Source organism: Onychostoma macrolepis, chromosome 18 (genome assembly GCF_012432095.1).
Source record: "Onychostoma macrolepis isolate SWU-2019 chromosome 18, ASM1243209v1, whole genome shotgun sequence".
NCBI classification, from domain to species: Eukaryota; Metazoa; Chordata; class Actinopteri; order Cypriniformes; family Cyprinidae; genus Onychostoma; species Onychostoma macrolepis.
This window is the reverse complement of record NC_081172.1, coordinates 14974444-15000406: the sequence shown is the minus strand read 5'-3', so window position 1 is coordinate 15000406 and position 25963 is coordinate 14974444. Positions and strand designations below refer to the sequence as shown.

The window sequence follows — 25963 nt, the reverse complement described above, 5'->3', positions numbered from 1 at the left end:
TCGATTCCGAGAATCGATTCCTCTTGTTGTTTTCGATTCTTGTTTTGTTTTTGTTTTTTTAGATCGAAGGAACCTAATCTCGCCATGACTGCAGGATATAAAGGTCGTAAAAAGTGTCCTTCTCATAATATGAAGCTTTATTTGTAAAAAATGACAATAAATTTCTATAGCTATATGATTGATTTTTAAATTGTAATTTTGTCTGCTTTGCCCGTGAAATTAGTCATAGCATTTATCGCATGAATTGAACAAGACATGAAGTGTCTAAAATAAATGTGCACAGTTCAGCTGAATGATGAAGTTTACTTTGACTGTATGCTTTGGATAAAATTAACAAACTGTACATTGAAACATAATAACCAGAACATTAACAATAACACTGATAGAGCTCGTGGTTTATCTGTCAATCAGATGCTCGGCCACTGATCTGCTCGAGACGTTTTCTTTTAGAATTATCATTGGCTGATAGAAATAAAAAATAGTATTTTAGATGGAAATAAGATCCTCAATCACGTCATGATCTATTCTGTCGTGCAGCGCTCAAAATTGTGGACAACATAAGCATAAAATAACCCCTGAATAATTTTTTTTTTTTTTTAACTGGTTCATTAAAACTATCCGAAAGAAACTTTTCGTGGAAACGAATCAGACTTCTAATCACTTTTTGCGAGCATGAGGCGAAGGGTAAATATAAAAATGAAATAGATCTTTCATATATAAAAAATAATCTTTTATCTCACAACTCTCGTAATTACGGCTTTTATCGAGCATGAGGGAGGCGAATGGTGCTTCTCAAACGGAAGGCTGCATCCTCAAATTCTGATGATCTCAGTACCGACTCGTTTTCTTTCAGTTTATTTTCGTGAATTTAAATGTGTGCAGCCTTCGTAGGATGCAGCCTTCCGTTTGAGAGGCACCCATAGATTAGCTTTGTTGAACTGAAAAGAGCTCTGAATGAGGAGTCGATTCCTCTTGATGGAATCGGAATCGACTCTCGATTCCCAACGCCTCGGAATCGAGGAATCGATTCTTTTTGGAATCGATTCCCAGCTCTAGTTTTAACTGACTAGACCAAAATGTGGGCTGGTTCTCAGATTGTTGTACACTTCTACAGCACGCCTACCTTCATGACTAACCAATGACACACTAACTTGAGTTCAACTTGTTACAATGCGAGATAATGAGCAATCACTCATGCCTTCATCTAAGCTGTAGTTTCAGCGCGAGGTTTCTGCGCACCTGTTGGTGATGTAGGCTACGTTAGATCACGAACCTTTGGCGTTCATTTCTTTTCACACTTTCCTCTTTTTATCACTTCCACGTTTTCGAAACATTATCTTTGTGCACAGGTGTATTTTGTATCACAGTTTGTTTGTCCTCGTCTAGTGAAAATATGAACCAAACTGACCTTCGGAGACTTTTTGCAGCATGTGATGGGAATAAGTCAGGAAGAGTGGAATACGAGGACTTTACCAATGTTTGTCGCGAGTTAAATGTGCCTGCTGAAGAGATCAGGACTTTATTCAACAAGTTTGATCTGGACGGAGACGGATACATTAACTTTAACGATTTTTCGTCAAGCTTTCATGAAGTTTCCGAAGCCCTCAATTTGGCTTTGTTGGGAAACAGTTTGCAAAGTCAGAGAAGCGCTTGGGATGAGTTTGAAAACACATTAGACGGAGATGTGGCCTTTTATTTGGGAAGGTAACTACATTTTTACTTGTAAAGTTCAGCTTCACTTATTTTGATAAGCATTTACTGACAAGGGAGAAGCCAAAAGAAGATTTTTTCTTTTTTAAAAAAGAAGTCTTAAAATAAATTGCATGTTTGTGTGTAGCCTAGCCTACTTGTGGGACTTTTGGGACAAATCTGTACACAGAAGTGAGCTAAATCTGACACAACCTGCTCTTATTGAAGTATAATTTTATTTTTAAAGCGAAAAATGCAGAAATCTGTTAGGTTTAGCTTACTGTATTTATAACTAGTTGTAGGCTATATAAAAAACGGTAGTCTGTGCGGTGTCCATATTTGTCTGTCTATATAGTTTACACAAGCTTTTTTTCCCTCCTGTTTATAATCTTTGGACTGCACTAGAACACTTTGACTTTAAAATATATGTGTATGTATGTAAAATTCATGCCAGTATCTGCCTTTACAACTGGATTCACTTTTTCATCCAGTCACATACAGTATATGTCTTATTTTGCTGCTTTCTTTTTCTTGTCTGCAGACAGTGGGATGAATTGAGGGAGTTGTATGAACAGATCCACTCCACATCAGATGAGCTGTTACTGCAGCAATATGAGGATCTCATCAAGGCTCTTGTAGCTGAGAGCAAAGAGCACAGGATGGAGAGTGAACAACTCGAGACCAGTCTACGAAGGTGAGCGGATCATTTCCAGTATTCAGCTGGGATGCTGTGGTGATTCACTATTTACAACAGCTGGTTTGGCTCTTTCAGATTGTCATGACCAGCTGATATGTGATAATTGCACATTGATTTAAAGTCATACATTTTTACATCTTTGTAAGCATTTTAAGGCTATTTTAATTACAAAGGCTTTTAAGTATTTTAATTAATAATTATTTTAAATTTGTCTCTTTGCTGCCCCCTTGAATATTTTCAGGATATAATGAAACCATTATTGAATGTAATATAATACAGCAGTATGTGAAATAAGACCGTAATGTTCAATATCAGAATAATGAATCAACAATTGTGAACTTGGCATGTATTGCACTTTATGGTGAACAGAAGCACTGGCCTTTTTTTTTTTTTTTTTTTTCTGTCCAGGAAGTATTTCTTCTGTTTTAAGTGTTTAATGAATTCCAGTTACAAAGCTTTCATTGTTAAAACGAAGAAAACTTCTACCATTTCTAAGGAAGGAGGAAGCTTAGAAGGAGGAAAATTAGGCTTGAGTTACTAAGCTCATCATTCTCCTTTCATTTCTCAAAACTTATTTATGTGGTTCTGTAGGTTGGATGTAGTTTTGAGTGCTCTGCTTTCACAGCGAGACATAGTCTAGGCCTTTTACCGTGTGTTTGGCACTGTTTGTTTCACCTCAGGTCCACATTACACAGTTGCGGCTTCTCAAGAGCCCTACCTTCGTTCGTTCGTTCCTCCCTCCCTTCCCTTTCGTCAGAGGTTTGCTCAACTGCACCCGCTTGATGATTACGATAAGACTGTGTAGCTTAAAGGAGCATTTCATCTCTCCGGTAGTAGCTCCTCAGGGAACATTTCTTTTGAGATCTGGATGTAGGTGCACCTGGATGCATTAAAGGGTATCCTAAGACCAAGGCCGGTTGTTTCAAACTGCTTTCTGGATAAAAAAGACTTTAAAGTTGCCGTTTGGTTCTGAAAAGCTATGCTTTTTGATGTGAACAGGACAGAGGAACTGACCAGCAGTCAGTTAGCAGAGATGGAGGAGGACTTGCAGCAGCAACTGGCCCGCACTGAAGAAAGGGTCAGGGAAGAGGTGAGAAGTCAGACAAGTTGAATGTTCAGTGATTATGAATATGAATTGGCACATTTGTGTACATTCACTTTTTGAATATTAATGCAAAAGTAACCAATACTTTTCTGCGTTCTTGATCATATTCAAAGATGCGTACATTGTTTAAATATCATGATACATTTTTTTCTGTTTTTAATAGCACTTAACAATAACACTGACACCAAGACAGATTAACATGCATAAACACATGCATGCATACATATGTAAATGTGTGTAATTCAGTCTTGGTAAATGAAAAGAGGGATTTCAGGTTCAGCTTTGTGCTCAGTGGTTCACCTTTATTCTTGAAGCCCAGTGAGATGTTTTTAACAGGAAAGCCGGCCTGATTCTGTGTGCACAAAGGCTTCTCTATGAGAGCTAGTAAATGCCTCTTTATTAGGCCTGTGCATATAAGGAAAACACTCTTCTTGGGTTTCATGCATACAGGAGCAAAAGAAATTGGAGGAATCCATTGCTATGCTCCAAATCAAGCATGAGAATGAACTGGCAGACCTGCAAACAACAATAGAAAGGCTCACAAAGGTGAGGGAGCGATGTGGGATTCTTATTTTAATGTCTTTGCATGTGGATTTGTCTTATTTTTTTGTATAACTTGTCTCAAATTTTAGCAATATCAAGAGGAGTCGAAATTAAAGAGCCCCAGGGAAGATGCCATCAAATTGAGAGCACAGATTAGAGATCTGATGCAGGTATGAATCAGATACTCCTTTACAACATGCAGTGCCCTTCAAAAGTATTTGAATTTAAGGAAAGAGTCGGGTAAACTGAGCCAATTTTAACTTAAAAGGATAATTTATCCAAAAAAATTAAGTACTCCCTTAAAGTACCAGAATTGTATGACTGACTTTAGTGGATGAAAGATTTTATCCAGAGAAGTGTCTCACAAGGTCCAATGTTTTGTTCCCAAAATTCTTCAGAATATCAAGTTTTGTGGAGACTTAAGGCAGAGGTCAAACTATCGCATAAAGACCAATATGACTACTTTTGAGGGGGCACAAAACATTGCTTTGAACTTAAAACTAAATTTAGAGTTTTAGCCATTCATTCACATAAGTGTTTTGGGGGGCTGAAGATGCAAACCTTTAAAAATGGACTTCAAAGTGCAAGTTTTTGAAAACTATACTGTTATTATAAACACAAATTTGTGAAAACAGTGATGTTGTGTGTAATATGTGTTCAGTCTATAGGTTTGTGTGCAGGCGCATAGTGTTTCTTTACAAATGAACAACGCCAGCTACTGGCCTGGCATGCATAATGGACAACAACCATGTCATTAGGGTCAAGTTTTTGGAATGAATAAGCTTTCCGTTGATGTAGGTTTTGTTAGGTTAGGACAATATTTGGCCGAAATACAGCTATTTTAATATGTGGAATCTGAGTGTCCTAAAAAATCTAAATATTGAAAAAAATCGCCTTTTAAATCTGTCCAAATTAAGTTCTTAGCAATGTATAATACTAATCAAAAATTAAGTTTTAAAATAATTATGGTAGGAAATTTGCTAAATATCTTCATGGAGCATGATCTTTACTTTAATTTCCTAATGATTTTTGGCATAAAAGAAAAACCGACAATTTTGACCTATACAATGTATTTTTGGCTATTGCTACAAATATACCCATGCGACTTAAGACTGGTTTTGTGGTCCAGCGTCACGTATAGTATTTTTAGTAGTTTTCACAGATCTGTGTGAACCAGGATGGATTAAACTGAGGCTACATTTACATTGTACAAACGTAATCTCAGTAGTCAAGTGACAATGCAGCCCATATTAGGGAAAATGCATGTCAACATAAGTTCAATAATTGGAGAATTTGGGAGTAAAACAAACATAAAAACAAGGGTCCTTTTTAAATGTAATCTTTGTGACAAATAATGAACTTTCTCAGTTGCACCACATCTTATCCACTGACACACCTTGCCCCACTTTGTCTGTAATGGCAGAATAAGGGCTGATACTATAGGTCTGCTTTCCCGCAGTGTCTGCAGCTGAGTGTTGTGAGACGAGTTTTGAATTGCTGGGTGCAGTAGGGAAGATACTGATGTGTAAGCTGGAGAAAGATGACTTGTGGGACTTGAGTTAATCAAATCCATCTTCAGATACAAAATGTAATGTATATTGTGCAACAGAAATAAATGGTTTACAGGTGCAGGGCTCCGTGTACCTTCGGATAATTCGTTTTTTCCTTTTTTTCTTCAAAACGGGAAATCGAATAAATCAGTGGTTTATCGCATATTTAAACCTTCTCCTGGGCATAATAAACGAATTTCAGGTGTTTTTCTCACACTTTTAATTTAGTCTTCGTCACACTCCGTTCAAATGCATCAAATTAAAATACAAAATACAACCAAATCCGTTTTGGTGTACCGGATGTTCCCCGTCGCTTTGGGTCCGGGTCTTTTTGTCATCTTATAATATTTACTATATATTTAGGTATTGATCACAGGATCGATTTGAAGGTTTGGAAGGCTTTGCCGACTCTGCTGTATATGTATGAAATATGAATTCAAATAAATGTACAAAGTAAATATGCCTCTAACAAGTGTATTTTTCTCGTCGTGCAGCTTCTCAATCTATATATAGGCTATACATAGAGCGATTGTATAATATATACAATCAGTGGCGCCTGCAGGTGTGGCTGTACGCACCCCAGACAGCAAGCAGTGTCGGCCCAGATCCGGCCCACAACTGGCCCGCATGGATTTCACACGGGCCAGATGTAGGCTGGATCTGGGCCAGAACTATGTTGCTGTCTGGGACTGTGCGTACCATGAGCACTCAGACTGACCTGAGATTTGCCCCACAAACATTTCAGCAGTAAATTATAGGCCCGTTGTTTGTCCCACATTTCTGTCGACTGAACCAGCCTTGCCATTATGAATTTATCAGTCTTTTGCACGCCAAAGTGAATTTCTGCATATAAATATTGAATATAAAAGTCAATTTCTGTGTATAAATATTACGCCAAATAGAAGCAGAAAATCGTAGGCCTATACGTATTTTCATGAGCTCGGGTTAGACTAAAACAATTAATTTGTAGCCTATTTTACAAATGGGAATTTTAAAGCTGTTTTTAAAGCATGTGATGCATGGATTTTTATTTTTTAAAAGGCCAATAAATAATTCCCATATCAGACAAAATTGCCTTGCAGCAAATCCTTTAAATTTTAAGGTATTCAGAACTAGGGGTGTCCCCGACTAAGGGTTTTTATAGTCAAAATAAAATTATGACTTGAAACACAATTTCTTTACTGAGGTGAATATAACTGTTCTGAGACAGTCATGCATGGGCGTAACCACCATATACTTTGGAGGGGACGTGTACCAATCTGTCCCCCCCAATAATAGGCCTATTATATTGTAATATGTGACATGGTATGCCCTCCTTTAATGAACCCTGGTTGTAGCCTAGTGGATCTGTTATTTCCGATTTACTTTCAATTTAGGAAAAACAAGGGAAACAAAACTGTGACCCCCCGCCCCCCGATTGTACACTTGGTTGAGCCCGTAAACGCCGGCTTGCGGCATCGTTTGAAAAAACCGCTCAGTCCGACTGTAACTGGTGCTTAAATGAAATGAAGGTAGGAGCTAAAACAAAGAAGCAGGACCGGACGAACAGGCGGACATTCGCCTTTTTTTTTTTTTCAGACGGTAACAGAGGCGCGGGAAGTGGGGGTGCTGAGGGTGCTGCAGCACCCCTTGTTTTTTTCTGTGGGCAACTGTTTAATTGTTGGGAATAAAAATTAAAAAAAAAATCGGAGTGTCTAAGTGCCAATATCCATGTTGTTGACAGAGGCTATTTACACTAATTCCACCCACAAACGTATTATTGGGATAGTCAAATTAGCAAAAGACGGTTATCATTCGTTAGATTCAGTGGCGCAGATGGTAAAGCGTGTGTTACGCTTCTTTTGACACTTGATCACATTTGGACCCCCCCAATATCTATACCATGGTTACGCCCTTGCAGTCATGACAGCGTAGATTGCGTGCAAAGAGCGCTCCGTCTATAATCACTAAAAGCTGTCACTCACTTCAGTTCATCGCGATCTCACGACGTTCCGTTAATAAGCTCTCTGCACAATTAATCTCTTATTTACATCTTATCTACACATTGTTATAATGAGAGGATTCACAAGCTTGCAGAACTCCGCACCTGACAAAAACTCGCCGTGGTGAGTGAACATTTGACGCTCTCCATAACACAAATACATACTGGTGCATATGTTTCGCGAATATCAGACGGGGCCCCCTGATTCCCCGGGGCCCTAAGCGGCTGCTTACCTCGCCTATTGGTTAAATCCGCCCCTGATTCAACTCACCGCTGCCACTGCCATTAATTTAAAAAAACTTACATTTAACGAACAAAAAAATGCTCCAAACATTTTTCTAATTTTATAAAAAAAAAAAAAAAAAGGAATATAATCACCTTTCCATTACATTCAAAACAGAACTAGTTTCTAGTTTAGCTGAAACAAGCTGTTTTGGGAGAAGGGGAAAACGGACTGGTAATTCTGATAAGCTGCCACCACTTTGGCCACTCAAACGCTCCTCCTCATAGTGCATTAGGACCATATAGACACGCTGTCACTCACGATACGCTGTTGGAAGAAGCTCGAGGGAAACTCCATAGTCTTTAATACACAGGAGTACCATATAATTGTAGCCATTGTGTTATAGAGAAAAATATTTATTTCTTAATGTGACTTTTTTTTTTTTTTTTTTCACTTGTATTTTATTTATTTTTTTTTACTTCAATAAAAGGTTAGATTTTTTTGGAAATTTTTGAATGAAAGATCAAATGAATAAACGATGCGGACTTATTTTCACAGCCTTCTTTGATCATACATACCAAGGGTATGAATAATTTTGAGTACAACTGTATATTTTGTTATTGTATATTCTATTCATTTGAGAAAAAAAAAACTAACTAAAACTGAATTAAGAGAAATCTAATTATTTCTAGATACATTAATAAAGGAAAGTTAATGGTGAGTTAATATTTTATAAAAAACAATAATTATGCAAGCTAGTTGAGTAATTTTGCAGTAAATAGGTAAAGTACTACATATCCTCAAAAGCATCATAAAATGTTTTGTATTATACAATCGCTATATAGATAGATATAGATATAGATGGAGGATGGAGCACACACAAGAAAAATATACTTGTTAGAGGTATAATTGTACATTTATTTTTAATTCATATTTCATACATGTACAGCACAGTCGGCAAATCCTTTCAAACCTTCAAATTGATCCTGTGATCAATACCTAAATATATAGTAAATATTATAAGATGACAAAAAGATAGCTGAAACGACCCGGACCTAAAGCAACGGGGAACTTCCGGTACACCAAAACAGATTTGTGAATCAAAAAGCTTAATTTTTCGTTTTGGTTTTATCGTATTTTCATTTGATGCATTTGAACAGAGTGTGACGAAAACAAGATTAAAAGTGTGAGGAAAAACACCTGAAATTCGTTTATTATGCCCAGGAGAAGGTTTAAATATGCGATAAACCACTGATTTATTCCCGTTTTAAGGAAACTGAAAAAACGAATTATCCGAAGGTACACAGACCTGCAGGGTTGGATATTCTTAGTGGGTTTTTTTTTTTTTTGACAGCATATGACCGCAAAGGAAAGCACCTTTCTTTTGCCTGTAGCAAAAAAAGCAACAAGGGGAGCTGAAGCTTCTTGTTTGTGTGGGAACTGGAAAAAAAAAATAGACACTGGAGCTAGGTAGTCATACTGCAATGGGACTGAAAAATCTGTATAGATTTCTAGTTGTGGTATTTTGCAGGCAGGAGCAGGAAGAAATAACTTATTTTCAGAGTAAACGGCACTCCCGTGGAGACCTTTAATTGTAACACTACACTAGTTTAATTGTCTCATCAGCTTTTGTTTTCCTCTGCAGGAGAATGAGGAGCTGAGGAGTTCTCTTATGAAAGCCCAGATAAATGTCTCTGTTCTCCAGGTTGAGTTGGACAGGTTGAAGAATGCCTTCTCTGACCAGAAACTCCAACACGAGAGGTCAGAACACTGATGCTTCAGTTCATTTAAGCTGGGTTTGTGTATGTAAATATGTGAATGCTGGCAGTAGTTCTTAAACAGCCGCCTCCAATGTGTTTTCTAAGAAGTGATTTAAGAAAAACTGCTTGGTGTGATTTCTTTGTCTTCTCAGAGAAAGTGATGACCTTAAGAAGATGGTGATGGAGTACCAGTCTTATTCCAGCCAAATAGAATTCCTCCAGTAAGCCAATTCAGTCGTTCTCTTTGGGAGTCAAATGAATCTCAATACTCTAATGAAGAAATGGATTTTCTAGCTTACTTATACAATATGACTTCTCTCCTTCACATCAGGGAAATGAACAAAACGTTGTATGACAGCAATGATGGGTTACGCTCTGCGCTGAGCCAGGATAATAGCTCTTCAAAAAGACGGGTAACTATTTCATTGGTTTTTAATTTAAGTTGGAACTGCATTCATTGCAGCCATGATCAAATATTTAGATTTCCAGCATACGGAAATACACCATTGTTTCTGGAAGCCGTTTTAATGTACACAATAACAACCCTCATTAAAATGTTTGCTCTTCTCTAGCTCTCACCAAAAAATGAAGTTCCTCCTAGGAAGATTAAACCACTTAGACAGAGTACAATGAATCAGAGCGGGTAATTATATCCTTTGTTTACCCTGTATTTGTTGCAGCTGTATCTTGACCGAGTAAACTTGCAAGATTATTTTCTGTTTAGGCCTGTATATATTAGTCTTTTTTTTTTTTTTAATTTTTTTTTTAATTTAAAGTTTTACTAATGAAGAGGACACGATAGCCCTGGTGAAGTGCTGGGCTGACAAGTATTTGGATAGTGGTGTTTCCGTTCAGACAGACGCCGAGCCAATGTCAGACAGCGATTGTGACAGTGACGACAGCCATAATTCAGTGGAGACTGTGCATCATAGTTACTCTTGTAATCCATCTGAGCTGGAGGTAAGAGTTTAGCTTTCACTAGTTTGCAGGTGTGTATCTGTATAATTCATTGCTGGGTTAAATAACTAATGTCTCGCAGGTGTCAGAGCTGAAGTCTGAAGCTTTGGGATCTGTAGCTCGTAGCACAGTTGCCTCAATATCCTCCTCACTTCGGCGGCGGTTGTCTGCTTTTCCTGTCAAGGTAGTTCTTGCTACAGTACTCTTGTTTACTCGCAAGGTATTCTAGAAACTATAAATGCCCAATTAGTTTTTGAAAAGTCGTAAGACTTGTCTCAGTTTTTCAGTCATGTAGTAAATGGAAAAACAACTGGAAAAGTGGATGACCTTGGAGTCAGAAAAGTTGAGAACCACTGTGATAGACTGCCTCTTTACAACTGTTCTCTATAGCAAACTGAAGAAGACTTGCATGACACTGAAGATCTTGCTCCAGTGTATCGTCTGGTGTTGGCTGGGGATGCTGGGGCAGGAAAATCCAGCTTTTTACTACGGTTGACTCTCAACGAATTTAGAGGAGATATGCAAACCACTCTTGGTGAGAAAATGTCACTTTTGTTACCGTATAAATACAGTACGTATTGATAATTAAAGTTCTTTCTTACAGGTGTTGACTTTCAAATCAAGAAGATGCTTGTAGATGGAGAGAAAACAAACCTTCAGATCTGGGACACTGCTGGACAAGAAAGGTACAGTATATTTGTGATTTTAGGAATCAAGTGTTGACATGCCTGGTTAAAATTCTGAATAATGGATGTTAAGTTGCATATTAATCCTCATTAGTGATTATGCTTTGTTTTTAAAGAAAATGGTTGCTTTTGTTGTATTCATACACTCGTTCACAATTTGGGGTCTGTAAGACTTTTTTTTTTTTTGTAAGATTAATTTTTATTCAGCAAGGTTGCATTATATTGGTGAAGAGATATTATAGACATCATATGTTACAGAGTTTTTAAATTTTTTTCAAATGAATGGTGTTCTTTTGAGCTTCATATTCAGCAAAGAATGTATCATGGTTTCCCCCAAAAATATAAAGCAGCACGACTGTTTGATATTGACACGACATTGATAAATGTTTCTTCAGCACCAAATGAGCATATTAAAATGATTTCTGAAAGATCATGTGAAAATGGAGAAATGGCTGCTAAAAATACAGCCTTACTAAAATACAAAATAAACATACACACTAAAATCATTACAACCCCAAATTTTGAACAGTAGTGTAGACAGCCAGGACTGTCTCAAGAGTCCTGTTAAAATATTTTTTTTTTTTGTTTGTTTGTTTTTAAATGCGTTTTGAAGTTTCTTATTCCTGTGATGGCAAAGCTGAAATTTCCAGTGGCCTTTTAGCATTCTTTACCCATAGTGCATGTTGGCGTAACTTTAAGGCAGGCATCCTCAAATCTGGCCCACTCCTGCAGAGTTTAGCTCTAACCCTAATCAAACTCTCCTGAGCATGCTAATCAGAGTCTTCAAGATCATTAGAAAATCACAGGTAGGTGAGTTTGATCAGGGTTGGAGCTAAACTCTGCAGCAGACTGGCCCTCCAGGGAAAGATTTGAGGAACCCTGCTTTAAGGTACACATAAGTGTGTATACTTTTCTACAGGTTTCGCAGCATCGCCAGGTCATATTTTCGCAAAGCACATGGAGTGCTACTGCTGTACGATGTCACATCTGAGAGCAGTTTCCTGAATGTTCGTGAATGGGTGGAACAGATTCGGGTACAGTCAATGACATTTTAGCGAGTTTGTTTTCTTTGTTTCGGTTGTAGACCGTATTCTGTAAACTTTCCCTTACAGGAGTCAACGGATGAGGACATCCCAATGTGTATAATAGGGAACAAGGTAGATTTGAGAGCAGAGAGGCCAGAGGGAAGCTGTGTTAGCGCGTTCCATGGTGAAAAGCTTGCTATGGTGAGTCTCTCATTTATATGGGAAGAATGTAATGACCACCATGCCAATCCTAATTTGCTGTGCATTATAGGCTTATAATGCCCTGTTCTGCGAAGCAAGTGCTAAAGAGGGGACGAACGTCATCGAGGCAGTTTTGCATTTAGCAAGGTAAGATACCACATCAGTTCTTGCTCATTCTAACACGCAAGTGTTTTCAGGCTTTAAATGTCTTGTGAATTATCTCAGAGAAGTCAAGAAACATGCAAAACTGGGGCGGAGATCAGAGTCACAGGTTAAGCTGAGTCTTCATAAACGGAAGAAGACGCTGAGCAACTGCTGTGGAGTCTAAGTCATGCAGAGATCTGGTTTAATTGTGATTTTATGCTTTTTAAAATAACTAAAATCCTGTCCTTTGTTTGAAAAATGTTAATAAAATTTTTCTTTTTTTTTTTTTAATGCAGTTAGCACTTTTAAACAGTTTTTAGACATTTGGATGCTTCCTTGGTGTTTTTAGGCACACTGATCAAATGTATACTTTGCACATTTGCCTATTAATGATCAAATTCACTTCAGGGTTCAGTGTTTATTTAAATATTTACTTTTTATGTTAGAATTGAATTACTGTTGTGTTGAAGGATATTCATGTAAGTGTGTCTAACATGGTGTTAAATAAAAGTTTTAGATCTGATTTAAAGTCTAAATGAAAGGTCTGGAAGCCGTTTATCTGATGTGATCTGCAGGGGAAAGGGTTCTCTAGTATTTTGACATCTCTGAAATGAAACAAACTCTGATTTGAGCTACACTTTATTCCACAGTTTTGAGTAAAGGAAAGCAAATGAGATACAAGAGTACGTTATTGCAAGATGGGTTTTGTGGGTCTGTTATTCTTGGTTTTTACATGGTAAATACTGATCAAGAAAAGGAAGACCTGTACACAGTGAAGTAAATGCCCAATCAAACTAAATTAGAACAATACAAAAAGGTTTTAAATCAAAGTACAAGCAATGGTACTGCTGAATCTAGCACACACACACAAAAAACCTATATAGTCTGACACCAACAATAATAGCTTAGGATCGTCCAAAGGGTTTATTGATGTCTTCTATTTGGCTTTATAGTCCATTTTTTCGTTGGCTTGCTTTTGCTTCCGTTGCATTATTTCTGCATCTCTAAAAAAACAAACAAATGAAAATACATGGAAGTCAATAGCAGTAGAGTGTCCCACATTTATAAAGTACAATTTCCAATATTCATACGCTTAGGCTGATGACACACGGGGCAACTTTTTGAGTAATGTTGCCGTCAACAGGCACCCAGGTGAGCCACGACCGATCTAAATTTAGATAGAAGTTTGTGACCCATTCTCAATGGGAAAGTGCCCAAGCAACATTGCTCAAAAAAAGTTGCCCCGTGTATCATCAGCCTTAGAAACTAAGCAACACCATTAATGGTAGTTTATTCCTCTCATTATTAAAAGGAAGCTGCATCTAAAGTTCTGTTAGTGTCCGAGTATTGTAGGTTACCTCTGCTTTCTGGCAGCAGCAGATAAACCATCGTCATTTTTCTTGCCCTTATGCATATCATTTTGCTTCTTGGCATTTTTCTGGCGAGCAAGTTCACGCTGATTTCCCCCTAAAGAGGACACAGTGCTGAAATTAAATATCTGCTCTGACTGTGACATCTGATCTCAAGATGTTTCAATCTCAATTTAACCCTAAAAAGCCTACGGTGTCATAGGATATATGGTTTCTAAGGCCTCCAGACGATCAATGTCATTGTATTGGAAAATCTGTTGTACATAATCTTCAACATGGCTTCAGCCCTCAGTTCATAGTTTTTAGTACATTAAAAATCCTTTTAGCATAATTCTATAAACAAGTCCACCTTCAGGTCGTAACACACATGACATTTTTTTGTAATATATTAATATTGTCAGTAATATTTCAAAAACTTAATTTACTAGACCAAAGCAAATTGATTATTCAGAACCTTTTTTTTTTTCTTTTTAAGAAAATTAAAACGTGAGTGAACCTGTCAGTGATCATTGCATTGTCCACAATGAAAACTACAGAGTTTTCATCACAAAACTACACACTTAAATGCTATATTTACTAAGATAAGGAGTTACAGGGTGACAATTGAGATGTATGTGCATTTTATGTAGGCGGGTAGTTTGCTACTCTGTTATAAAAATCTCACTGGTTCTGAAGCACAATTTCATTTACTTTTGTCCATTACACACACACACAACTCAGTTTGGTCTTCTGAATAAAATTATTTTTTTTTTTTCCCTCGAGTGTGAGCTCCTTATTCTCACAGTATCATACTATATACTCCGTAAGCCATATGATAAATAAAAAAAAACAGGTTCAATAAACTCACATTAAAAATTAATAAAAAATAATTGTTTATTATTTGTCAAGGTTTAGTGTAAGATCTCATCGTTTGCGATTTTTCTTTCCTATGAGGATGCATGTTTAAAAAAATACGAGTGATATGACTCAAAGATGCTGAATCATTATGATAAATTTCTTGTCAGAAATAGAACAATGTAGTGCATTGAATAAATGCCAACAACTGTTTCAGCCGCTTTAATTGTCAAAGCTGAAAGGTGTGTGCGTGATACCAACATACCATTTATGTTAACGAATTTAGGACTAATGAAAATATAATTTGATGTGATGAACCCATTTGAAGACATGTAGTCGTCATAATAATTGAATTCAAACTTTAATTCCGCCCAGTCTATTTTAAATCGGAGTCAGTCAATCCCACAGGCCTCACACCGTGACCGAGACAAGAGCTCTCATACCCGTCTGACAGCGACCTAATATTGCTAAACTGAACCCATGTAAGATCCGTTTATATACTCACTGGTCATTTTTGATCAGTTTTGTCCGATTTTCAGATTAGCTCACCCAAAGGGCCGCTATCTTTTTCCCAACCAACAAACCGATGCCTTTACTGTCTGGCGTCAAACTTACTCTAGAGGAACTCATAGCATCGCGAGATCTTTGGCACAGGAGGCAGTCATTTGATTGGATGCGACATGTGACGTCAGGTACGGGGAATGTTGTCATTGGTGAAACTGGACCGTCCTATACTCAAAATTATTTTGGGGAGTATGTGAAAGAAATTTGTGTATTTGATGTTTATTTTATATTATTTTATTTTATTATATTTGATTATGAATGACATTTTTAAATGTAAAAAATAAATGGTTTAAAGTTTTAATTATTTTATTAAATTTTTACATTAGTGGGCTATTTGCAGTCCAAATTTCTTTGTTTTAATTTTATAAATGACTTTATACTTCAGGAACAAACTAAAAATATGTTTTAAAAGCACAAAATTGTATGTATTTTATTTTATTTATTATGTATTTTTTTTTTTTTGGTCAGGCAGTGTTGATTGTTTTGTTCTTGTAGCATTTAATTATTTTTTTTTTAAAAAGTGCTTATATTTAGTATTAAGTTTATCATAATTTTAAAAAACACAAAAAAAAACCCAATATAAAATTAAATTGTAAACTGTATTTTTGCTAATTGCAGATGAGGTGTTAATATGTTTGTGATATTGTTTCCATGATATTAAATCAATAAAAAAAAAGCTAAAGGTTAGGGTAGAGAATGAAGCCTACAAGCTACAGGCACAGGTCAGCTAATATATATATATATATATATAAATCTATATATTTAATGTTTTTTTAAGCATTTTAAGTCATCATGAGACCCCATGCTATGTTTGCTGAACCTCTGCTTTAGACTATTTTTTTCTTATTAGGTCACCTTTAAAAAAAAAAAAAGCCATCAATTAAAACATACATTCAAGTTTGTTTGTGTTTTTTGTTTTTGTTTGTTTTTTGGCACTCAAATGATCACAGCAAAGCAGAACTGACACTTCAGCCACTGCACTGTTATCAGAGACAATGCCTGCATCATGATACAAATCGTCAGCGACAGAATCTGTGATTCTCCTCCAACATGTCTCACCAGCTGGTTTGGGCAACAATAGATTAATCAGATGCCGTATTAGATCCTCTGTACAGATGAGTCACCACCGTTCAGTCTGTTTACAGGAGTGCCAGAGTGTGGAGGAGGACAGAGTAATGTTTATACCCAGGAAACTGAACCCTGGAGTGTCAGAGTAATTGTGTGGGTTAGTATTCAAGGCCTGATGTAGTTACATTTCCATGAGAAGCTGTAAAGTCAACATGAAATCAAAACAGACCTTATTTACTTTCCTAATGCATTGTCTTTGTATATAATCTATTGGTTTTCAACTTATTTATTTATTTATTTTTACCCATAGTCCAACACAATATTCAAACACCTCCCCACTTAAGGTAATATAGTTCCTCTGGTATTTCAACTGCAATTATGACAAAGCTGCTTGTTTATCTAACCACAATGTCTTTCTTTCTTCAATTAAGAAAAAAAATAAAAAAAAAATTGAAGGGTGAAAATAGTGAATGCTAAAACAACTTCAGTGAAGAATATTTTAATATATATGGTATTTATGTAGGCTATATTTTATTTAAATAATATATTAAAATCTATCATGAAACAATTCAGCTGAATAGCAATTTAAAACGTCATAGATTTATTTTTCACAATTTGTGTTTCACAAGTAGAATGGGTCTAAAAATTAATGTTGTAATGCTGATTTTATTTTATTTTATTATCAACAAATAGATAAAATATAAGGAACAGTTCATTAATTTGTTGTATAGCCATATTGTTCATCTTTGAATGTTGTTTTCGGCAACATTTCTATTGTAAATGTAATATTGATATCTTGTTAGCTTTTTCTTTTCTACACACGTTTTGTATTTTTCATACCTGACTTTTCTACCATAATGACGTAATAGCAGCTTAACATGTCATGTAGCAGAATGCAAAACAAAACGCCAAACATATTAATACTCATGTTTTTATTGCAATTTTATTTATTGTTTTAAATGCATTTGCCTTGCCCTTTTTTTTCTGTACGTACATTCTGTTTTGCATAAGTCGGTGTGCCACCGGTAGAGCCGCTCATACAGCTGCTCTTTAAACAGTTCAGTGCATTTTTCCTCCGTCCCTTAGCAGCTCTGTGGAATGTTTGTTTGTGAGACTTGTAGTTAATTTGCAAGTAGGTCGAGAGAGCTAGTTCCGTGCGGTCAGGACCACAGATGTGACCAGACTGCCCAAGGCCACCACCAGAGCTCCAAGCAGAAACTTCCAAGAAATTCCCTGAAAGAGTAAGAAACAAGATCAAACAATGGCGGCACTTGGACACCAGCTCTGGCACATTTTAAAAGGCATTTTACACCACTTTTATTCTCTTCACTAGGTGGTAGTCAGTCACTTACAAACGGCTTCTTTTTGGGGGGAGGTGTCAGAAAGGGCGCTATGTTTTCGCCGAACATTTGAGCTGGTTTAGCTTGCCAACTCTGGGTCTCGTTTTCCCCCGCCTGTCTTTTTACCAACTTGGACAGTTCAGCATGAATAGCCTATAAAAATACAATATGAAGAAAATATTAGCATTCAAACTCCTAATACCAAAGTAGAAAAAAAATTCAGCTCTGTGAAAAATAAGGCGGTCCTGCACTTTCTAATACTGAACAACAGATGGTGCCATTTCACTGTCTGCAAGCTGCATTTCAAGACCGTCATGATTGATTGATTGACTAGCTGGCGATCATATTTATTAGGGTAGTATCACTTGAATCTCATGTGTAAATTGCATATTAATAAGGAGTTTGTTTATTAATTTCCAGAAAAGCATAAACGACGTTTTGTTGTTATTTGTAAAAGAGGAGAGTGAGCTGCTCATGTTCAAGTTTTAAACACTTTAATCTGGTTATTGTATAGTAGTGGATTATACATTTGTATGACCTCTTTGTTATCAATGCGAGAATCTGGTATGTGACTGAAATCACTTTACTGGTTTTTTTTATAGCTTATTCTTTGCTACTTTAACATCATGCAGATTTTGAATGTGAAGTCTTAATGTTTTCCTTAGAATATAGGCAACCACTTCATAGAGAGTAAAGATTTACATACACGTGTATTATAATCAAAAGCCATTAGCACAGAGTACACACTTAAGAGACTGCTAAAAGCAGAAGTATATAGCAGCACATGTATTACCACGTTTTCCATCCCATGCCATCTTTGACTCTATGATCCTAATTTGAATTTTGCAATGAGTTCCCTCCTGAGGGAATGTTTGCTTTTTGCCCTGCCATCCAGACGGGGTGTCATTATAGCAACAGCAGATATTTTAGTTTTGTCTAGACAAGGCTCACTCTTCACCATGAGCACTGTGAGGGGGACCTGAGGTCAATCACAAAATCACTCATAAGCAGGCCCAGACACAATCTGTGAAATGTCTTTGCTTCATTCTTTCTTATATCATCCCAAATCTGACAAATAATTTTTATAATATAATATAATAATATTATATATTATAATATAATAATATACAATCATATGTATAACACTAAGTGATATGTGTATATATATATATGCATATTGCATTATGCTTTCATGGAGCTGCATGCTGTGCAACTTTATAATAAAACAGATTAGACATGACTTTTTTTTTTTTTTTTTTTTGCAGAATGGGCCATTATATTCTTCAATATTGTGAATGAAGCTAGTCGTTTGTGTGTGTACTGGTATATATGGTTTATGAGGACACAGATGTGTATAATAACATGGGTACTACAACGTAAACATGGTTTATGAGGACACTTCCTGTGTAGGGGTAGGTTTAGGTGTAGGGCAATAGAAAATACGGTTTGTACAGTATAAAATCCATTACCCGAGAGTCTCTGTAAACCACAAATGCCAGATATTGTGTGTATATGTGTGTGTGTGTGTGTGTGTAATTTTGTGTCCGTGTACTGGCTCCAGACATCTCTAATCTTGGTGGCTGCTCTAAGGATTTGACAGACTAACTATTCTCAAAGGCGTGACAGAACAGGTTTTGGTTCTGTGTATTGTATCACAGCACAAACTCATTCTCAGATATTATTAGAGTCTAGCTGTAGAAACAAATATTTGCATGTTCTCCCAAATATTGTTTGCATGCACTCTTAGGTTGAGTGGAATTTCTCAGGACAGGTTTTCACTTCCTTGTCTTAAGTTTGTGTTGTATGTTCAAACAGACCGGTCAGGAAACTGTGATACATATATGAAATGATCCACAATGCATTCTCTGTTTTGGGACTCATTTAAAATCATTTTGGAAGGTGTTTACTAATGAACACTGGAAGCTTAATATAATCATAAACCTAATATTATAAAGGACCTTTTATGGCTTTAATACAACACTCCATTCTCGACCCACAGTGAGTATGAGTTGGCATTGAATTTGAAATAAATTACACTGTTCCAGTTAGGCCAGGTTTTTCACAAAGGTCAGTTGATCTGTAAATAGCTGCTAATGGGATTTTCTGTTGCCAGCTCACGTGAAATTTAGATGTGTTCAGGAGATACGGTTACGCCTCTCACCTTAGTGGACGGCTCCAGTTTCAAAGCCTTTTTCAGGGTCTCCATGGCCTCCTCATACTCACCCCTGTCTGATAAAAGCTGCAGACACATTTTACATTACCAGATTACAATAAATATGACTCTGTGTTTTAGGAAAAAGTACAATCCAGATGGAAATATAAACCTCATCATGTATGGACTGTAAATCATCTCAGTGCCTAGTTTGTTGAATAATATTCATCCATACCTTCCCTTTCCTGAATAACGCTTTGACATTCTGGGGATCCAGAAACAGCACATCTCGACTGGTGTGCAGCGCCTCTTCAAACTGTCCAAGCTTCAGCTGTGCTGCTGCCAGGTTATTCAGACACTTTACCCGGTAGTCGTTCACCTCCTCTTCTTCCTCCTCTGTCGCACAGCTTTGACCGTCTACTGGAGGACACAATTGTACAGTCCCTTATAACCACACTGTGGCAATGTATAACACCAAAGGAAATAATAAACACAAATAAACATGTGTTTGCTTATGGATAAATCCAATGTAAACGGCATTGTACATTAGTTCCAGGACTCAGATCTGATTGGTTGAGCAGTCTTCCAACAGTACTGATATACTGTAGTTCAATTGCACTGTGATTTCACTGTTTGTTCCAGAGAGACTGTCAGTCTGTGCATTTGTGGTAGGGATTTCACTGTAGAAAATAAACACCAACTTCAACTTAAAAACTTTAGTTCGGTTGCTGGCTTAAACAGTATAGCCTAATCAAATTGGCTATACAAGTCATTCCAATTTATTCGCTATTAAACTGGGGGGCAGTTGCATTGAAACCAGTAGGTGGCGACAAGCGACTGTTTTTATGCGTGGGTTATTGAATCATTCGCTCAACCGATTTGTTCAATAATACTGGTTCATTCAGGGATGCAAACGTGTTCTCTCCCTTACTTGTAGAGCTTGCTAATATATATTTTGTGAATGGGTAAGGTATTGCTAGTTGCAAATATAGCCTACATTAACATTTTGTATTGTATATCACTGGATGCAGAAGGACTTTGTGTTTGTTTGCTACAAAATCTTTTCTCTAAATAATTTAGAAAAATTACTATTTAGTGGCTAATGAGATAGAAATATATGAATGTAGAAAACTATTGCATAGAAAATGAAGGAGAGTCTAATATGTGATGCTTGAGTGGTCAGTGGAGACTGTGGCGATGTGGAGATCACTTCTGCATATGTGGTCATTATCAGTGTCTATAATCCAAAGCGGTGCTTTGCACTTTACTGTCTCATTACTGTCAAACGTTCCTCTCAAGATGGACCAGGCTTTCCAGCAATTACCGTGATTAAGGAGGTGGAAATAACATGTAGATTTATTACGTTTGATTAGCGTAGGGTTTAATAAGAGCGTTACTCAGGGTGCTCACAGCTTGCAGACATGACTGAGCATTCCGATGACATGATTATTGATCAAATAGATTAGCTGCTGAGCTGCTAGAACTGCTCTGAATTGAGCGCTATTATAGGGTTTTTCTCCATCAGCATTGAATGATTTATTAGATATCATGAAGCCAATAAAAAAATTATATTGTCTCCAGAAGTTAGCTACATTATAATATAATAATATAATTTATATTATTATTATTTTTTTTATAAAAATGTTTTTATTGGTGTGTTTGAAGTTAATTAATAGTTAATAGAAATAAATATTAGAAATTGTAATATTTATAAATAGCCTATTATCAGAACATTTCCTGTTGTTGAGATCTGTGCCCTTTTGTATTCATACGCATGAAAGATTTGTGCATGTTCTGGCATGTTCCTGCTTAATGCATTATATGACACAGGTGTTTGAAGGGCACTGTGGGTTGGATTACCATATGTGCGTGTCGTAAGCATGTCTAAAGCCATGCAGTAAGCCTGGGTTGCCATGCTGTATTCTTCCCTCTGGAAGTAGAAGTTGCCTCGCTCTCGTTTCTGGTTGCCGATGCGGATCCGGTCGGGGATGGGCAGTGAAAGGGGGTCCGGCTTTTCTCTGAAGTCTAGGAGTTGCAGCTGATACAGGAGAGGAGCCCAGGCTGGTATATCAGGCTCCCTGCCAATAAAACACATACACAGTAATGAAGCACCATTCAATCACAAGATCTCAGTCCACTGAAACATCTGGTTGAAATCATTGTCTGTCTGTCTGATATCTATCTGTATATCTGTTCATTTATAATTTTTCTGTCTGATATCTGTCTGTCTGTCTGTCTGTCTATCTATCTATGTCCATTATCTATCTATCTATCTATCTATCTATCTATCTATCTATCTATCTATCTATCTATCTATCTATCTATCTATCTATCTATCTATCTATCTATCTATCTGTCTATCTGTCTATCTATCTGTCTGTCTATCTGTCTGTCTGTCTGTCTGTCTGTCTATTATAATCGATTGATATATCTATTTATATATTCCTTTAAAGAGATAGCTGGCTATCAGATCTACTGTATCTATCTTGTGTTTGGTTTCTCCCTGATTTCTGGCTGTTTTTATTCTGTACTTCAATTAGCGTTAGACAGTTTCGGAGATGTTGGCAGTTTGTGGACGCTATTTTTATTCTCTCTCTTCTTTTAAAGTATATCTCCTTTCGAGTAAGTCTGTTATTTTTGTGCTGTGGTACTGTGGTTGTTTTTGTTTAAGAGGAAGAAGAGTGAGAGAGAGAGAGAGAGAGAGAGAGAGGGGAATGGTAGAGCTGCTGTTTTGAACACTGACTGCCTGCTGCCTGCTGCCTGTTGAGAGGCAAAGGGCTCGTATCCAATCACTTTGCCCAGATTTGAACTTTAGTACTGGCAAAGGCCTCTTTAGAAGACCATATGCTCTGGCGGACTAATGTCAAAATAAAGCGGTGTTCTTTCAGTGGTCTTCGGGATGGTAGAAATGAATGGAGATGACATGATGGAAAAAACTTTGCCTGTTTTTCTGGTGAAACCGTTTCTCTGTGATATTCTCTGAGCATTGTTGTGAAAACACTGTAAAAAGCTATCACACACACACACACACACACACACACACACTGAGACACAAAACTCTGGAAAACTATGCTGAATTTAACCTGTATGTTTTGTTGAGTTAGAATGTTTTTATGTTTGGTTCCTTGGAACTCCAATGAATTATGTGTGAAAAACATAGTAAATTCAGAATTAACCTTAAAATTTCCCTTTATATATATTTTTTAATAAGTTCCTTTAATTAAGTGAATCTATTAAAGATAAAGAATGTAATAAAAATGTTATGGCCATACTTTGAATTCCAGTGAGAAATACCTGATAACTCAGCCCATCACGAATGGCAAACATCCCTCTTTCTCTCTGATTGACTGCTTGATGCATCACTTCTGTCACATCTCTTAGCACATCAATACTTCTGTCAATATTTCTCATCCAAGGCAGTGGTTTCAAAACAGCCTTTTGCAAAATCTGTTTAATGTTTTGTGAGATATTACTTACAGAACTCATTTCCCATCCACACATGGTAATGATAATAATATTAACCCCATTGATTTTATTTCTCTCTGCCTACACAGCATTTGCTGCAAAAGGCTGTCTAAGATCGTGAACTTGTTCAGGCTGACAGAGACATTTCAGGAACTGAACAGGAGAGATCCCTGGGGTCCATGAGATATACCACCTTTCCCACACAACCTTATCTAGCCTTATTACTCTCAGTACTTGGTCACATGACCACACATAAATCAATAGACTGACAAATAAAAGGCCTGAAACTGAGTCGATTTCACTGTGCACATTTATTAAGTACGTTCTCGTGAGATTAAACAAGATCAAGCCTGGTGTGAAAGTTTCTAACCTGCTAGATTGACACAGTTTGACGTTTTTCAGTTCAAACATGCATGTTTGTACAGCTGGAGGTTTCCAGTAAAGTTCATGGTATTCCAGTAAATTGGAGTGTTAATATCAGAGTCAGCTGGTGAGCTGAAGTAAATCCAAGGCCTCTTCAACATAACTAGATAGCATGTAACTGTCGGTTTGTGTAACTTAATGCACAAAACACACACACAATTGGACTATCATCAAAATCAAAGTGAATGCTAACTCTGTATAATGATAGTAATCTAAACAAAAAAAAAAAAGTTAAAATGCTATAAAGCATTTTAGTGATTTAACATAACAGACATGCAGTAATCCTATTTTTGGTTTCACTTTATTTTGATGGTCCCTTTAACACATTCTATCGACTGTAAGTAATGTTACACCTACATTTCTACTAACTCTCATTAGAGTGTTAGTAGTGTATTAGTTGACAGGTAGGGTTAGGGTTAGATTAAGTTGACATGTTCTTGCAAAGTTACTTATAGTCAGTAGAATATCTGTTGGGAGACCAACACAATAAGGAGTTAGTAGATATGAAGCAGACAGTCTACTAATACTCTTCTGAGAGTTTGTTGACATGTAGTTGCAACATTACTTAGTGTCAACAGAATGTTCAAAAGGGACCATCAAAATAGTGTTACCCTATTTTTATTTTATTTTATTTTATTTTTTTGGAGAAGTATGATTTTCCGATTTTCCAATCAGTTGTTTTAAATCACAAGTGACAGTAAAGAAAAATAAAATTCAAATGCTGTTCTTTACAGAGTTTATCAGTTCTGTCAAACGTTCCACAAAATATTAAGCAGCACAACTGCTTTCAACGTATTAATATTAAGAAAGGTTTCTTGAGCAGTAAATTTCGGCATATTACAATGATTTCTGAAGGATTATGTGACACAGAAAACTGAAGTAATGGCCGCTGAACCTTTGCCATCACAGGAATAAATGACATTTTAAAATACAGAACTTTCTTTCAAAAACATTACAAATTCTGACAACAAACTTAAACTGTAGCTAGTGTATATAAAATTCCCACATTTCCATTTTAAATTATCTAAGTTTTATTTTATTTAAATTATTATTAAACAACATTCAAATTCATAAATTATAATTAAGTAACTCTTTATTTGAAAATTGTTGTTTCTAATTGAGTTATTGGTTACTATATTACATGTAATGTAGTTACCCTGGTGGTGTTTTGTTTTTGTATGGTAACACTGTGCTTTGTCTGTACATGTTTATATGAGTCATAGCTCATAGAGTGCCAGTTTTGGTGAACTTTAATTCGTCACAGGGCCTTCTGTTTTACAACCTGTAAAACTGTAGTTTATCAGTATAATTTAACAAACAGAGCAGATCTGCGTAGTTAAGGTACATTACAATAACACCAGTTGATGAAATATACAACATTTTAATTACAAAAATTATAAACTACAATTAAGTATAAAAAATACAGGCACCATAATGCCTGAAAAGTTTTGTCACCGATATATGGCAAAAACAGCGGCCATTATTTTAATGTAAATTTAACAGGATATTATAGGGCAGCTTTGTGTGTATGTTCATGTTTATTTGTTCATTCACAGGTGTGTGTGTGTGTGTGTACGAGAGAGAGAGAGAGCGTTAGCGAGTGTGTGTTAGTCTGTGGATGCTTGCCAAAATGCTGTTCAGAGTCCATTTAATCAGTTAATCAATCACTTTAGATAGGATGTGATTGGAAGGAAGGACAGAAGGAAAAATGTTAGGTAAATATTTGATCAGTTTTCCATGATACCTGACAGCTGTTGCTTAAAGTTTATGTCACTGGTTGAGAAAACTCTTCATATAGCTTAAGACACACATATAGCTTAAGTGTGTGCATACTGAGATTCACAAATTACAAAAGAGGAAGTGTGTGTCATATAATCCTTATCAGTACATTTTGTCTTCATTAAAACCATAAAATCAATGCACACTACTTTTAATAATCTCAGCTTTTCATCTGTATTTTGAACTAAAGAAAGTCAGTAACATTGTTTGTACGTGATATCAGAGCAGATTATAACAATGACACCTCTAAGGTTCAGCACACTTCCTTCCCTTCCACAGTGAAATGAGATCCAGTCACTGAACCTATATTGTCATTGGCGTGCGAAGCGGTTGTAAGGTGATAGCTCCGTTATATGTCACCTCATGCATATTTCAGCTCCGTAGTGTATTGACACATTTATGTGTGT

The 25963-nt window shown here is 36.4% G+C and overlaps 3 protein-coding genes across 3 annotated transcripts in view; 1 reads left to right on the top strand and 2 right to left on the bottom strand.

Annotated features, from left to right (window-relative positions):
* The first annotated feature begins 1180 nt into the window (after positions 1 to 1180).
* Positions 1181 to 12968, top strand: zgc:162879 (ras and EF-hand domain-containing protein). Its single transcript, XM_058752352.1, has 17 exons — positions 1181 to 1704; positions 2231 to 2383; positions 3386 to 3476; positions 3942 to 4037; positions 4124 to 4204; positions 9434 to 9549; positions 9701 to 9769; positions 9880 to 9961; positions 10121 to 10191; positions 10325 to 10508; positions 10588 to 10689; positions 10896 to 11040; positions 11110 to 11191; positions 12111 to 12225; positions 12304 to 12417; positions 12488 to 12564; positions 12643 to 12968. The coding sequence occupies exons 1-17, from the start codon at positions 1394 to 1396 to the stop codon at positions 12743 to 12745; spliced, it is 1992 nt and encodes a 663-aa protein (XP_058608335.1). The 5' UTR covers positions 1181 to 1393; the 3' UTR covers positions 12746 to 12968.
* Positions 12969 to 13189: 221 nt separating this feature from the next.
* serf2a (small EDRK-rich factor 2a) lies at positions 13190 to 15395 on the bottom strand. The gene is made up of 3 exons (XM_058752353.1): positions 15271 to 15395; positions 13920 to 14028; positions 13190 to 13565 (listed from the first exon to the last, which is right to left on the bottom strand). The coding sequence occupies exons 1-3, from the start codon at positions 15275 to 15277 to the stop codon at positions 13499 to 13501; spliced, it is 183 nt and encodes a 60-aa protein (XP_058608336.1). The 5' UTR covers positions 15278 to 15395; the 3' UTR covers positions 13190 to 13498.
* Positions 15396 to 17331: 1936 nt separating this feature from the next.
* fkbp16 (FKBP prolyl isomerase 16) overlaps positions 17332 to 25963 on the bottom strand; it is a 47398-nt gene continuing 38766 nt past the window's right edge. Inside the window, exons 6-10 of the mRNA XM_058751651.1 lie at positions 21750 to 21967; positions 20125 to 20309; positions 19899 to 19976; positions 17750 to 17890; positions 17332 to 17630 (exon numbers count right to left, since the gene is read on the bottom strand). Of these exons, the coding sequence (XP_058607634.1) occupies positions 17544 to 17630; positions 17750 to 17890; positions 19899 to 19976; positions 20125 to 20309; positions 21750 to 21967 (709 nt within the window). The 3' untranslated portion in view covers positions 17332 to 17543. The remainder of the gene's footprint in view (positions 17631 to 17749; positions 17891 to 19898; positions 19977 to 20124; positions 20310 to 21749; positions 21968 to 25963) is intronic.